This window comes from Artibeus jamaicensis, unplaced genomic scaffold (genome assembly GCF_021234435.1).
Source record: "Artibeus jamaicensis isolate MK-2021 breed Jamaican fruit bat unplaced genomic scaffold, CSHL_Jam_final contig_525, whole genome shotgun sequence".
NCBI classification, from domain to species: domain Eukaryota; kingdom Metazoa; phylum Chordata; class Mammalia; order Chiroptera; family Phyllostomidae; genus Artibeus; species Artibeus jamaicensis.
Window position 1 is genome coordinate 3,523,044 of NW_026521874.1, and position 14,607 is coordinate 3,537,650.

The 14,607-nt window shown below is 53.0% G+C and overlaps 1 protein-coding gene and 1 long non-coding RNA gene across 4 annotated transcripts in view; one reads left to right on the forward strand and one right to left on the reverse strand.

Moving 5' to 3' along the window:
- The window catches only part of MLXIP (MLX interacting protein), a 41,281-nt gene extending 33,097 nt beyond the window's left edge, over window positions 1-8,184 (reverse strand). For 2 of the 3 annotated variants that reach the window (XM_053669622.1, XM_037160867.2), the window contains exon 1: window positions 7,642-8,184. In XM_053669622.1, coding sequence (XP_053525597.1) covers window positions 7,642-8,054 — 413 coding nt within the window. In that variant the 5' untranslated portion in view covers window positions 8,055-8,184. Of the gene's footprint in view, window positions 1-417; window positions 1,092-7,641 lie in introns of those variants that run through there. The other variant, XM_037160868.2, reaches the window with a different exon arrangement.
- On the forward strand, window positions 3,447-7,648 carry LOC119060678 (uncharacterized). Its single transcript, XR_005084643.2, has 3 exons — window positions 3,447-4,174; window positions 5,427-5,570; window positions 7,101-7,648. It is a non-coding gene; the product is annotated as an uncharacterized LOC119060678 (long non-coding RNA).
- Window positions 8,185-14,607: the final 6,423 nt, after the last annotated feature.

The window sequence follows — 14,607 nt, forward strand, 5'->3', positions numbered from 1 at the left end:
CACCTCGGCGTCACTGCTGACCCCTCCTTTCCTTCCATCCCGAGTGTCCGACCCACTCATGAGGGCAAAACCTGCCTCAACCGGCCACTTCTCATCACCCCCACCGCTGCCACCCCCACCTGAGAAACAGCGCCAGCGGTCCCCCGGGCCCCCATGTCCACTTGTGGCCTCCTACCCTCGAGTCTCGCAGAGCGGCCTCAACAAACCCCTTCCCCAGTTCGAGGAGCACAACTTCCCAAATTCTCACCGAGGCCAGAAGGGCCCCCACCGGCTTCAGCCTTTTGACCACTCCCCGCTTTCCTGGCCCTCCGTCCGGCCCCGACTGGGCCCTTCATCCCACCTTGGGCCTCTGCCTAGGGCTCTTTCACTGCCTGGAATGGCTACCCACTCAGGTTTCACTTCAACCTGAAATGTCACCTCCTCAAAGGACTTCTGGGACGAGATAAAGCGTCTGCCCACTCCCACGCTGTCACGTGCCATCTTCTCTGTTGCTGTGTCCTTCGCTGCACAAACAATACAAATCTGCTTTGCTTACTGATTCCCCTACTAGAATACACACTCCGTGAGGGGAGATGAGCCATCTGTCCTGTTTGCTGCTCTGTCCCCAAGGGCTACAGGAGTGTCTGGCACACACAGAAACTTGACGATGAACACTTCTTCACCTGCGCTAGGAAGAGCCGGTCCAAAGACCAGGGCCAAATTCCTGCTCAGTGGCTGGTGACGGTCTGTTTGGAGAGGGAGGAGCTGGCTAGCCTCCCTCCCAAACACCTGAATTGGAGGCTATAAGGCTAGTTTACTTAGATAGCTGGCAAAGAGCACTGATGGTAACAAGGCAGTTCTCTACGAGGTCTGCGTGGAAACGCAGGCCACAGGCAGGCTTCACCCAGGCAGAGGTGCCAGTAAGCAGAAGCTCTGAAGCAGAGAAGAACAGGACAGCAGGTGTGGGAGCCGGCTGGTGGCAGCAGAAGACCACAAAGAAAAGCAGAGCCTGAGAGGAGACCCGTCACCTAAGGGCAGTGTACCAGGGAAGAAGGGCCGGCACCCCTGCTGAGGCCCCGGAGCCGCCCGGAACCCAGCTGCAGCCTCCACCGAGGGGGGCTGGAGGGCCCTGGACTCAGAGTCATGAGGTCACGAGCACCCTTCCTGACACTGGCAATAATAACCCCACCGCACAGGCTCTCGCAGGAGGGTCCCTGATCCACGTGGCCGAGAGAGCTGTGACTGAAACGCAAGTCTGCGCCCTGAACACTAGGTACAGAAAAAATTCCAGCGGGAGACGGCCTGAACCTCCAGAGCTCCTCGCTGCCTGGGCTGCACGTATCACACCCAAGGAGGGAGTCAATTCCAGGGGTGGGAGCTCACACTGAACGGTTCTCCAGCCCTTACGTAAGTTCTTAAAAAATGAATGAAATTCTCTTTCTACAGGACCCTGTTGTGGGGATTGTACTAGGGAGCGAGGCTAAGGCCCATTTTACAGAATTTGCCCCTAACGGCGAGGATCCCCCACCACCAGATCCCTGAACTGGCACCTGGTACTCTCAGTGGACCCCAATACGACTCCGGGGCAGGCCGCTGCACTGCCCAGTGCTGGAAGAGAGAAGACTTTTACACCTGGGTCGTGTGCTTAAAAACATCACCCCAGGGAACTCTGGAGACCAGTCTGCATTAGTTCCCTCCTGCTGCTACATCCCATGACCACACTAAAGGCTGGAACACCACCGATGTATATGGCCTGAGGGTCCCAGAAGGCAAAGTCTGAAATAAGTCTGTACAGCTAAAACCAAGATGTCTGCAGGCTGCATTCCTTCGGATGGTCTCAGGGAGAAGCTGTCCTTGCCACTTCCAGCTTCTTGAAGAAGCCCCTGTTCCTCCCCCCAGCTTCTCAAGGAGGCCTCCCCCGCCCGTTCAAACCCCCAGCTTCAAAGCCCACAGCACCCTGCCCAGTCCTCCTCCCTCTGCTCTCTCTGGTTCGCTCCTGTGATTTCCTCTTCTGCTGTTAAGGAGGACCCTCGAGTTTACCGTGGGTCCACCAAGATAACCCAAAATAGTCTCCCCATTTTGAAAGCAGCTGACCGACAACCTTAACTCCTCTTTGCCACGTAGGCTGCCATCTGTACAGGCTGTGGGGACTAGGATGCGGGCCTCTTGGTGGGGGTGAGGGGTTACTCCGGCTACTGCCACAGTCCACATAGGCCACCACGCACACCACCCAGCAACAGCCCTTGGCCTGCTGCCCCGCCCCACCCACACCAACACGCCCCAGAGCACGCTCCCATGGAGGCGGCCCGCCTGTGTGCAGCCGAGGGTAAACAAGGTTTGCCAGGAGCAAGCCCGGTGCCCGAGCCTCCCTTCCCAACCCCACACGTATGTACCAGTTTTGGGACCGTAAGACGCACCTAGGTTTTAGTGGAAAATGGGAAAAAACTTTTTGAAGCAAAAAATGTGGTAAAATATTTAATGCCATAATATTTCACCGATGTAAATATAAACTATATTTACTAGCCAGGTAAGCTACATTCGGACTGTAAGACACGCACAGCCTTCCTCCCAAATTTGAGGGGTGCATCTTATAGTCCAAAAAGTGAGACAGTTCTGGGTCACCCACTATGTGCTGGGCACTCCAGGCTCCGGGACGGCTAGTTCGGCCAGGTCCGCCCACGACAGATGACACGAGGCAGGGTCGGTAAGGTTGTGGATTTACCGGTGACCCTTGTGATCTCTCCCTCCGGGTTTACTGGGGCGACTGGCAGTCAGGCTGAGCCTCGAAGGAAGAAGGGTTTCACCAGTGGGGACGGGCAGCCACGGAGGGCACAGAGCTGCCCCAGGCTCTCATTTCCCGTCTCAGACCCATGCCTGCCATGAGGGGCGGAACTGGCAGTTTCACAGCCTTGCTAACAAAGCTGCCATTTCTGTGCGCAGCTCAGGGAGATGACACTCAGGCTCCCAATGCCGCCTGGGGCGAGCGGCCTGACCCCTCGGTGACAAGGCACACTCACCTCTAAGCTCGGGTCTCCTTTCCTTTTCCTTTTCTATAAATATGAAAAATAAGACCACTACCACCACCCGCCTGAGAGCGGCACTGTGAGAAATGCACAAGGGGGCGTAAGGGGAAGCGAGGACGCAGCGGGGCTCCGTCAGTCTGAATGCCCTTCCCTGCCCCAGCAGGTAAACTCCCGCCACCCCCTCCTCTGGCCTCTGTCCCAGGCTCTTCCCAATCTCATCGCCCTTCTTCGCCTTTCCTCAGGACGGCAGCTAGCCAGGCAGCCTCCACGTGAAAAGGAAATTTGGTCCCGGACCACTGAACAGGTGAGGATGGGTGAAAAGGGGGCTTCCTGCTGGGGAACCTGCTTCACAACTTTCAGCAGGTGACAAGGGGAGGGGAGGTGCAGGGGAAGCCCTGCTGTCGGGGACACCGTCCACACCGACAGCTGCTGTGCCTGCTCCCGCCCTGGGTCTGGTCTCCGTCCGCCCTGGGCGCTGCCGCGGACCTGGTTCCCAGTCTCTACCACAGCCCTTGCTGACTGTCGCGCACGGGCTGCTTGTCCCTCCCCAGGTTTGCGAGCCGCTTGAGGACAGAGCCTTCCTTCTCATCTCGCAGCCCTCACTCGGGTCTAGCCCTGTGCCGGCAGACCGTGCACACACCGCACGACGACCGCAGACAGCCCGGGACAGGAGCAGCTGCCGGTCTTCGGCACGGTCTTCGGCACGCTCGAGGAGAGCAGACTCAGTCATCGGCCTGGCCGGTTCCCATTTACACCCGCCACCAGGCCTGGCGTCGGAAAGTCCCTCTCTGCAAAGCTTACGATGTGAAGGGCACGGTGCACTGACCGGTAATCCCTGCCGCTCCCTCCATCTGGCAGGGACTCCTCCTGCCTTGGGTCAGGAACAGGCGGTGACCATACAGGCCACACTCACTCGAGGTCACAGTCTAGAAACTTGTATCCCAAGGCCCAAATTAAGAGGTCTCCTCAAATTTCCACTCGGCAGAAGCCCCCTGTGCAGAAAGCCACTGCTCCTTTCTGGACACAACAGAAGGACCGTCACCCTCGCAGGCGTCCACACCCTCACAGGCGTCCACACCGAGGCTCTCGAAGGAAGAGCTGCGCGGAAAGGCAGAGAAGTGAAAGCAAAACCGACCACAAAAAGCTATGCGCCAGAGGCCTTCCAAGTCTGTGTGAGTGACTGATGCGTGTGACACTCTTTACAATGCTAAGAGGGCAAGGACCCGAATTACATTTGGGGGGTCCTCAGTGGAGCCTTAGAAAGCATGGGCAACCCACCCCACCTGAGTATTACATGACCCGCAGCTATTTGAAACCCCCCCAGTACAAGGCCCTGGTCAGATCCATTACTTCCTTCAGGTTACATGAGAGAAACTTGGGCTCCCACCCAGCTCTGGCTGGACGAGGACGCAGCGTTGGACTCCACGAGTCCATTACTCCTCCTCTGGCCTCCAATTTGCCAGGTACAAGGCACATTCACAGACAGTCTCAGTCGATCCTGACGCTCCCCCCGCTCGCCAGCGAACCCTCCCCATGTACAGTGGCCGACAGAAAGGCTGAGAAAGGCAGCTTCTATCCTGTAAGTTCTGCCTTGGGGGGAAGCGGCTTTCCCCCCAAAACGTCCCAATCACTGAGCACTACGATGTTGGACGAAATCAAAGTGTTTCACTCCAGGGCTATTTGACATCAGAGTGGGGAGGACACAGGTTTCAAGGAAGCCACGTAAAGCTGGGGTCCCATCAGCGCTGTCATTTACCCACGTGGGCCACTGGGCACTCAGAGTCCCCATTCCTCACACACCCTATTTCCCCACCCAAGGTCGGCCCTGCGAAAGACCCTGGAGGACTCCGAGACTTTGCATGTTCAGGAACAGGCCATAATCCCTAGACCTCTTCACAGGACTGGGGGAAAATAACCGCAACTTCCCCTGAACTTGGTTCCTCCCCCAAAGAGCTGTTGAACCTCATCTGGAACAGCTGGAAGGCAGCAGTTTACAGGAAACCAAATTAAAAAAAAAAAAAGCACAGAGTGTACCAAAGAGAGAGAGGCAGCTAGAACGAGGCCAGGGGACAGAGAGGAAGTTGGTCAGAAAGAGCCCAGGCCAGAAACGGTCCCACAGAAGAGGAGGCCCGCTGGCCTCCCTCCAGGCCAGGGGGGCGGGGGAAACCCAGGACTCGCCTATGGAGACTTTGGCCCCAGTGCAGGGGGGGGGGGAGCGGGGGCGGCCAGGCAGACCTAGACCCCCTCTGGGGTTAGGTCGTCTTCCCTGGCTGCCCCCACCTGGACCCACCCTCTCCTGGAAGCCAGGGAGTGACCATGTCAGGGTGGCTGAGGCCAGAAACTCCCCTCTGCTCTCATGCTGCGTCCTGCAAGCCGGAGGCTACAGCCCGGACGGCAGGTTTTGAGTCATTCCTCTGTACCCAGGCTCCACATGGCCAACTCAGCTCGGGGGCCATCCAAGCCAGCCCCACACAGAGAGACTGACACAGACAGCCATCAGAGACCCGCGGCAGCAGGACTTGTGTGGGAAAGCCAGAGAGCCAGCGGGTGGGAGGTGTTAAGCACAAGGTAAGCCTCCAACCAAACTAGGGGTGCATTTTGCAATCAAGAAAGTTAATTAAGCAATGGCCAGCCGCCAAATATTTCTGAAAGAAGTGGCGGGGTGGGGAGGGATGCCATTACTAAAATTCCTTGGTGTTATTTAATAATAATAGGTTATCCAAACAGGGCAAAAGGGAGACTGGGTGATTTTTTCCCTTTGGCAGAGCTTAGGTGAGAGTTGTCTAGCCCACACCTCCTGCAACTCAGCATCCATTCCCCCCCATACATGCCGTTTATGTTAAAACAAGGGAGAAGATTAGTGCTTTTAGTAAGACACGTTCCTGCCACTCGCCCCCAGTCTGGTGTAAAAGGGCCACCTCGCCCTGCAGCGATTGCCACCGTCCACTCAGGTCCGACTCCAGTGGAGGGGCTCACGACCTCAGCGGGAGCAAGGGCTGCAATCTCAGTACCACTGGTTAAAAAAAACAAAACAGAACGTCTTCTCAGGCCCGGCGCCAGCTCAAACTGGCAAGACCAGAGAAGCCGAGCAGAGCAAGACCTGTGGCCCGGGAAGGGGGCGGGGAAGCAGCCAGTGGCAAACAAACCACCGGGGACGCTGGAGAGGAAATGGGAGGGTGGGGGCATTTCAGGAACATAACAAAGGAACAGACTGATTAATCATTTATTCCAGAGGAGGAGAATATCACCCGGGGCCCAGTATCTAGTGTTTTAACTTCATAATCCCAGGTAAATGTGTAATGTTTTAACTTGGATGTATTCCAGGCTCATGGTTCTCCCCAACCCCCCCAAAAAAGTGGGGGGGGGAGTGTTCCCACTTCCATCTTGACACTTTTCTGGAATCTCCCAGGAAACATCCTGCACTGCGTGCAGAGTAGACTTAAGAGCCCCAGCCAGTGCAGTTATAAATCCCTAACCCCACTGGGCAGAGGTGCTCCCCTGTGCCCTGTGCCGGGCGGGGCTCCCCTGCACTGCAGCCGTGCAAGGAAGTGCCGCCGCCGCCGTGGCAGAAGTTACCTACAACAAACGCCTCACACCTGCACTGGGCGAGCAGCGAGTGCCACGGGAGGGCCGGGCGTTTCAGGGGCAAAGGAAAGAGACCTGCGCCCTGAGCCAAGCCCACATGTCAGGATGGTGTCTGGGAAGCCTGCCCTCAACAATGACACCTCCGTATAATGTTTCCGGGCCGGCCAGAGAACCCTCCAACGCGCCAGGAGGACAGGCTGCGCCTCCTACAGCAGGGCTCCAGCAGTCTTCCTAGGAGACGCCTGGCCCCCTCCCAAGCTGGGGGAGGGCTTCCCAACAAGGGGGATGTCCCTCTGCTGGGAATTTCGGAGGGTGTAACCACGAGCCAGACCCTGGAGTAAGCACTGTACTTGTCTCGCTCCATCTCCACAACAGCCAGTGCAGAGGATACCCCTGTCAGCCGCCTCCCCCCTTTTATTTTAGAGAGAAGAAGGGAGGGGGGAGAGGGAAAGGGAGAGGGGGAGAGAGAGAGAGAGAAATATCCATCGGCTACCTCTCCTCCGACTCCTACAGGGACAGAACCACAGACCAGGCATGTGCCTGACCTGGGACAGAACCAGGACCTTTTGCTCTGCGGGACCACGTCCAACCCACGGCGCCACACAGGTCAGAGCTGTCATCCCCTCTTTATAAAGGAGGAAACAGTCTCCTCCGAGTTTACGCAACCCGTTCAAGACTGGAACCTGAACTTAACCACCCCTGGACAGGTAGTCTTAACCACCTGACTGCTGGAAACACAAAGCGTCTCGGGGAAGGGCTGGCTACAGTCGAGGGACACAAGGTGCAGCCTGTCTTTACACCTCCTTCTAGTGCAAAATCGGTGGCCTCGGGGCACTAGAGGGGAGGGCCCGGATGGGGAACTGTAAGTCGGAAGAACCCAACCACTGCTAAGAGGGGAAGAGGCCAAACCCCCCAAAACCCTCCCGAAGGGGCAAGACCCAAAGGGAATGTGTGAAGTCAAGCTCCCCCGGGGGACCTCAGCCTCCCACCCTTGTTTTGTCAAAGGGAGCGCGGCTCGGCAGGTGGGGCAGGCGGGGGTCTCCGGGTCCTCTACCTATAGGCCAGGGTCATGCACTCGAAGAGCTTGGTGAGCGAGGCGTCGATGGACAGGTGGCAGGAGCTGGTCTTTCCGAAGCTGTAGGTCTGGCACGTCTGCTTGTTGACCGTGTCGAAATCGTAGCCCTTCTTGGGCGGGTGCTCGCGGTGCGGCGACGACACCATGAAGTGGCCGCTGTGGATGATCTGCTGGCGGCGCGGAGGTTCCTCGCGGCCCGGCCCGGCCCAGGGCGGCGGCGGCGCCGCGCTCGCGTGGGCCCGGGCCGGGTTGGCGGCGCCGGAGGCGGGCGGCGGGGACGGCTCATCTGTGTCCGAGTCGTCGTCGTCCTCAGGCACCGGGGGTTTGAGTAGCACCGGGCGGCTCTGACTGCTAGGCCGACGTGGGGAGCACATGAAGACGTCGGCGGCCATGGGAGCGCCCGGGCGGGGGCATCCCCCGGGGCCCGGGGCGACGCGGGCTGCGAGGCCGAGGGGACTCCGGCCCGGCCAGCGCCGGGACTGCCCGCGAGTGCGCCGCGGGGCGTGAAGGGGAGGGCGCGGGCCCGGCGTGAGGTCACCGGCACGTCTCGGCCAATCGGCTGCCCGCGTCAGCCTCTTAAAGGCGCAGGGGAGCCTTTTCGTCTCAAGGCGGACAAAAAGAGAAAAAATGGGGAGCTGGGCCACGCCTCCAAGCCCCGCCCCTCGTCGCCCCGACCTCCTCCAGGTTCCCGTGGTGCTGTGGGAAAGGTGGCCAGGTAGTGCCACTCGCCAGTGACGTAGCCTAGGGAAGGCGTTGGCAGAGCAGGCCGTGCCTCCCAGCCCCGCGCTCCGGAGAGTCGGAGAGTCGCCAGAGGCCTCGCCGCCGCGGGCGGGGCGGGCCCTCCACGTGGTGGGTGGGGGTGGGGCTCCTTCCCCCACCCAGGCTCCGCTTTCTCCTGTAGGGCCCGGAACTGTTGTAACAGCTCGACTTGAAGCTGCTGGGCACTGTGGTTGTTCCCATTTTATTGGTGAGAGGACAGAGTCGCCGAATACCACAGGAATGTCCCTAAGGAGAACATCCCACTGAGTGCTGGTTGGTGTAGCTCCAGTGGATTCAGCGCGAGCTGCCAACCAAATGGTCACCAGTTCGATTCCTGGTCAAGGCACATGCCTGGGTTGCGGGAGGGGTCCCTGGTGGGGGAGCATGTGAGAGGCTCTTCCAGTTTTCCTCCCTCCCTTCCCTTCTTCTCTCTCCAAAAATAAGTAAGTGACATCTTAAAAGAAAAAAAAAATACAGAGGTGGAAAGTGGCTCTGCTAAGTCAAGGCATTTTCCTGGGGCATCACAGTGGTGGCAGAGGCGCCTTTGGAGGACGAGCCGGCCCCTGAGCCGAAAGGGGAAATTCTGAGCCGTAGTTCTGTTTCCTATCAAGCGGGGAACAAGTCCTCAGTCCCAGAGAGCTGTGACTGTTAAAAAAGGACAAGAAGGAGTTTAGGTGAAGCACCTAGCCCAGCATGAGTGCTAACTAAGTGTGCTGCAGGCTGAACTAGCCGAGGTTCCTAAACAATGCCAGCACTCAACCACTTTTGACCTACAGAAACTGCAATTTCCTGTGGTTCAACCTAATAATGAACACTTCTAGAAAGCCGTCAAGGTTTTAGGAACTGGAAACCAGCCTAGGATGGGGGCCGAGTGGGGAGGGTCGGGGTGGCAGGGCATCAAGGGGCCCAGTGAGGCCGCTAGCCCCACAGCACCCAGGCCAGTCCCAGCAGGGCCACCGGAGCCCTCCCCGGGAGCACCCTGACCTCCACTTTGAAGCCAGTTTCACTTCCAGATTTGGGTGGAAGCTGAACACCCTGCCCCACCCTCCTCCCCGAAGGGGCGGGCGTTGGGGATGGAAGGGAGGGAGGGCTTCCCAAAGTGGCAGCAGTCGTCCTTTCCTAGATGGCTTTAAGGAGGAGTAGGTCGCCAGGGGTGGCCAGCTTCCAGTGTGAGTTCGAGGTGCCTCCTACCCCTCGCCCAAACTACCGTTTGGACCTTTGTTTGCAAATATCTGAAGGCCCAGCCTTTGAGTTGCCTTCCTTCGGCTGAATGTTTTTCTTCTTGATAAACTCTTGAATGCCCAGCCACATTTGACACAGCAAATTCCACTTCTAAAATTTTATTCTAACGCTGTATGTACAAGGATGATGATGGTAGTACCATCTATCAAACGTAAACAGAAACAATGTAATGTCAACAAGAGGGAAGTTATTGGATGTATTATGGCCCCAAACATAGCAGAATGCTGCACATTAAAGATGTGAATGTATATTTACTGACTCGGAAGGAACTCCATGATGTATTGTCGGGTGGAAAAACAACTTTCAGGAACTTATCAGTAACTCGATATCAATTTCAAAAATAAATACATTCAAGCCCTGGCTGGTGTAGCTCAGTGGATTGAGCACGGGCCTTCGAACCAGACAATCACGGTTCGATTCCCAGTCAGGGCACATACCGGGGTTGCAGACCAGTTCCCTGCAGGCCACTTCCCAGCAGGGGACACACGAAAGGCAACCATACATTGATGTTTCTCTCCCTCTCTCCTTCCCTTCCCCTCTAAAGATAAATAAATAAAATCTTAAAAAAAATACATTCATATATTAATGGGCATATATCACAAAGTGTACCAGGTTAACTAACACCAGTTATCTTTTTATCTCTGGTTGAGGTGACTTTAATTTTTATTCTGTATTTTCTAACTTCCAAAAGAAACAATTGTTACTTGTGTACTTTTTTTTGGAGTGGATTCTACTTCTGTTCGGTTTCTTAACACAAAAGACATCCATGAAGGAGGATGTATACTTTTTTTAAATTAAACAATATAAACATCAGTTTCCTGAAGGGAGATAACCTCTTGAGGCTGATGTTACAACTGGCGATCTGTGCGCCTGACTGGTGCGCACTCATGCTGTGTGCAGTTCTCACTCTTTATCCCCAGACAGTGTATTAGAGAAGCGACAAGAGGAGGAAAACCACAGTTTAAAAGGCAGGAAGCAGAGGACCCCCAAGAGTGAGGTCTAGAAGGGGCTCCAAGCTCACAATAAGAGGCTCCAAGGGGGTCTCTGGGGTGGTTTTCAGGAAAATGGAAAGTGCTTGCAGGGCGTCCAGGCCGAGGACCCCACCTCGCTTCCTGCTGAGTCGTGGGCAGTGCCAGCTGACCCCCAGAGCCCCAGGGAGCTGAGAACTCCAGGAAGGACAAAGAGCTCCCACACCCTGCAAACCACAAGGACACAGAGAGCCAGCTCCTCGCCCCAAGTCAGAAGTATTACTATCACCCCATTGTAATGGAACCGGCAGTCAAGGAAACGGGGATTCCCAAGCACAAAGTATTACAGACCAGCAGATGTCAGCAAACAGGTAAAGTAAGCCAGGGCTCTGGAAGGAAGCTACCTGGGAGCTAACGAATACAGAGGGAAAGTTAACAGAACAAACGGAAGACTTCTAAAGTAACAAATAGTCTTACAAAGAATAGAGAAGATTCTGCATGCATTAAGCAACAACTCATTATGGAAAAGAAGCAAGTGGGGGTCTTGGAAAATAAGCATAAATACACAATTACTAATAAAAAGGAAAGGCCGAGTTGAAGAGCAAAATAAATGCGGCTGGAAAACACAGTAGTAAGGGAAGAAATTAATCTGACTGTTTGTCCCAGAAAACTGCCAAAAGGACAAGGAGGGTATATTCAAAAGTTCCAACACCTGCTGAACAGTTCCAGAAAGGAAGAGGAAAGTGAGAGAGACAGAGGAAGTAATGAAAACAGCAACAAAAGAAAACTTCCCAAAGCCGAAAACACAAGCCTTCTATATGTCCCAGTACAGACAGTGCTGAGATAACAAACCACACTCACATCTCAAAGGCTTACACCCACGAAGGTGAGCTACTGGTCCAAGCTACCTATCTATTGGCTACCTGTCCATGACAGGTTAGCAGTAGAATCTGCTGGTTGTAGTCATCCTAAGACTCGGGCGAATGGAGCAGTGACCTCTGAAAATGTCACCCATGGCCGTCGCAGGGAGACAGAGAGCTCAATAGGATCTCGCATTGCTAATTGAATGGTTTGGCCCAGAAGGGACGTGTACTCACCCATAATTGGCCAGAACTAATCACAAGGCCACTTTCAACCACAAGGGAGCCAGGAAGTACTCTGATCACAAGACCGGAAAACAGACAGCCACAAATATGTGGTGAGCAGCACTGATGACTGGTGACAACTGTCCCTTTGGATTGCAAAGGTCCCCAGAAATGCAAGGCCATAAATGACCCTCAAGAGCATTATGCTAAGTAAAAGAAGCCACATATTGTTTGGTGCCATTTATATGACGTCTGGAAAAGGCAATGATAGGGACGGACGCCAGACCAGTGGTTGCCAGGAGCTGGGAGGGGAAGGGACTGACTGCAGGAGAGGAACAAGGGGACTACTTGTCGTGGTGGTTACATGACTGTGTAGGCTTCTCCGAATTCATTGAAATATATGCCTGAAAAGGGTGAAGGTTACTATATGTAAATTATACCTCAATAAACCTGGGAGGATGGAAGGTAAAATGGCCTTTTCATCCACAGCCCATATTTGAAAGAATTACTAGAGGTTTTTCTCCAGCAAAACAAATACTGAATTCAAGTGAAAGAGAGAGGACAGAAAAAACAGTATAGAGCAATAAAATTTAAAATTGAATTTTAGAATTATAACTTTACAGGTTTTTATCAAAAGAAAGCCCTGGCTGGTGTGGCTCAGGGGACTGAGCGCCAGCCTGCAAACCAAAGGGTCACCAGTTTGATTCCCAGTCAGGGCACATGCCCGGGTTGCAGGCCAGGTGCCCAGTAGGGGGCACACGAGAGGCAGCCACACATTGATGTTTCTCTCCCTCTCCCTCTCCTTCCTCTCTTCCTAAAAATAAGTAAACAAAATCATTTTTTAAAAAATTAATAAATAAAATGCGGTCAAACAAATCACGTTAGAAGGCTTAACATGACAAACGGCAATCTCTATCTGGCACCCCAAACCCGTACCCCTTACTGCCTGTCCAGAACTGGTTATTCAGTCCTATCCACCTTCTCTTTAGAGGTAATCACTTTCCATTTTTTTTAGTTATTACTCCTAGTATTTATCACCACATTAAAAAATACTCATATCTAGTCCAGAATCATCAATGTCATGCATCATCTGTTGACTTCTGTTAGAATGATTTTTATTTTACTTTTTTTCTCAATAATTAAAGCCCCCGCAGATACATGAATTCTCTCCTACTCTTTCTCCTTCCCTTCCCCTGTCTCAAAAAATAAATAAATAAAATATTTAAAAAAATAATGAACAAATATTCATTTGAGAGAGGTTGGGGGCAGAAACTGAGATCTGTTGTTCATTCCTTGGTTGTACGTTCCCTGACCGGGGATCAGAACCACGACCTCGGTGTACCAGGAGGACCCTCTAACGAACTGAGCTACCCACCGTTTTACTTTCTTATAAACCTCTTTTGTCCCCTATTCTACCAACATACTTAAATAATTTGTTAAATTTACATTTAATGTTTTCATTTCTCTCACCACAAAAGTACTGGGTGTTCTTCAGCCAAGTTGTGCACTCTGACTTATTTTCCTTTATTTTTCAAACTTTTGTTTTTCCTGGAGTTAAGAGTTGCCTCCCTTTCCCATTTCCTGAGCTTCCTTTGCAACTGTGCTTTAAGTCTTCCTGCATCAGCCAATAACTTGTTAAATATCTTTCAGTGTGATTTTCACAGAGTCAACCCAGTCAGATCCTCGCAGCCTCAATTCACCCCCTGGAGCCTGGTGTCTTGACAAACTGGACTGGCTGTGGTCTCAGCTTAACACGTAGCTATTGTCATCCTGAAAATTGACTTCCTTTTTTTAAAAATAAAGATTTTATTTATTTATTTTTAGACAGGGGAAGGGAGGGAGAAAGAGGCAGAGAAACATCAATGTGTGGTTGCCTCTCATGTGTCCCCCACGGGGGACCTGGCCTGCAACCCAGGCACGTGCCCTGACTGGGAATCGAATTGGCGACCTTTCGATTCGCAGGTTGGCACTCAATCTACGGAGCCACACCAGCCAGGGCCACTTCATTTTTCTTGTGACAAATCTACTTTTTCTTGGATCCTTCCTCTTTGTTTAACGTACATACTTCTTGTTTTACAGGAGCACATCCTCCAATAGCCTTTCCAGAAAGATCATGGGAAGCAGAATTGTCCAGACTTTGCCCATGTAAATGGGATTTTATCTTACCTGCACACTTGTTTCATAGTTTGGCTGGGTAAAGAAACATGGTTTGAAAATCAGTTGCCCACCAGCTTTAAAAGGTATCGCCCTACTACACCGGATCTTCTGATGTTGCACTTGAGACATTCAACCTCATTCTTATCCCGAATCCTTTCTCTGTGACCCGTGTCTCTCTCTGGGAGCTTTAGAGTCTTCCATCATTGCTGTTCTGAATTTCATGACTACGTGCCTTGGTGGGCGTCTCGTTACACTTAATGAGGTTGGCTACCCTGTGGACATTTAACCTGGAAATTCACGCACTCGGGTGAGGGGTGTTTTGTCATAGTCTCTAAAACTTTGTCATATATTTTCTCCCTTACATTTTCCCTCTTCTCTCTTTCAGGAATTTCCATGAGATGTCGGACTTGATGAATTGACTCTCTAATTTTATTATATTTTCTATTTGTTGCTTTGACCTAGCTTTGTGGAAATTTTACCAAAAATGCAATTTACGCCACACTTACTTTCTTTTTCCTTAGAAGCCCTTCTTATTTTCTGAGTGTTATTTCTTCAAATGGAGAGCATCCTTATCTTGTTTCACAGATGCAATATTGTCTCATCTCTCCAAGAATATTAGTTTGCATTTATTTCAAGTTATGTTTTGTTCCCTACATTGTTTATTTCTTCTTGTCCTTCTCCTCTTCCTCCTTTTAAAGATTTTATTTATTGGTTTTTAGAGAGAGGGGAGGGAG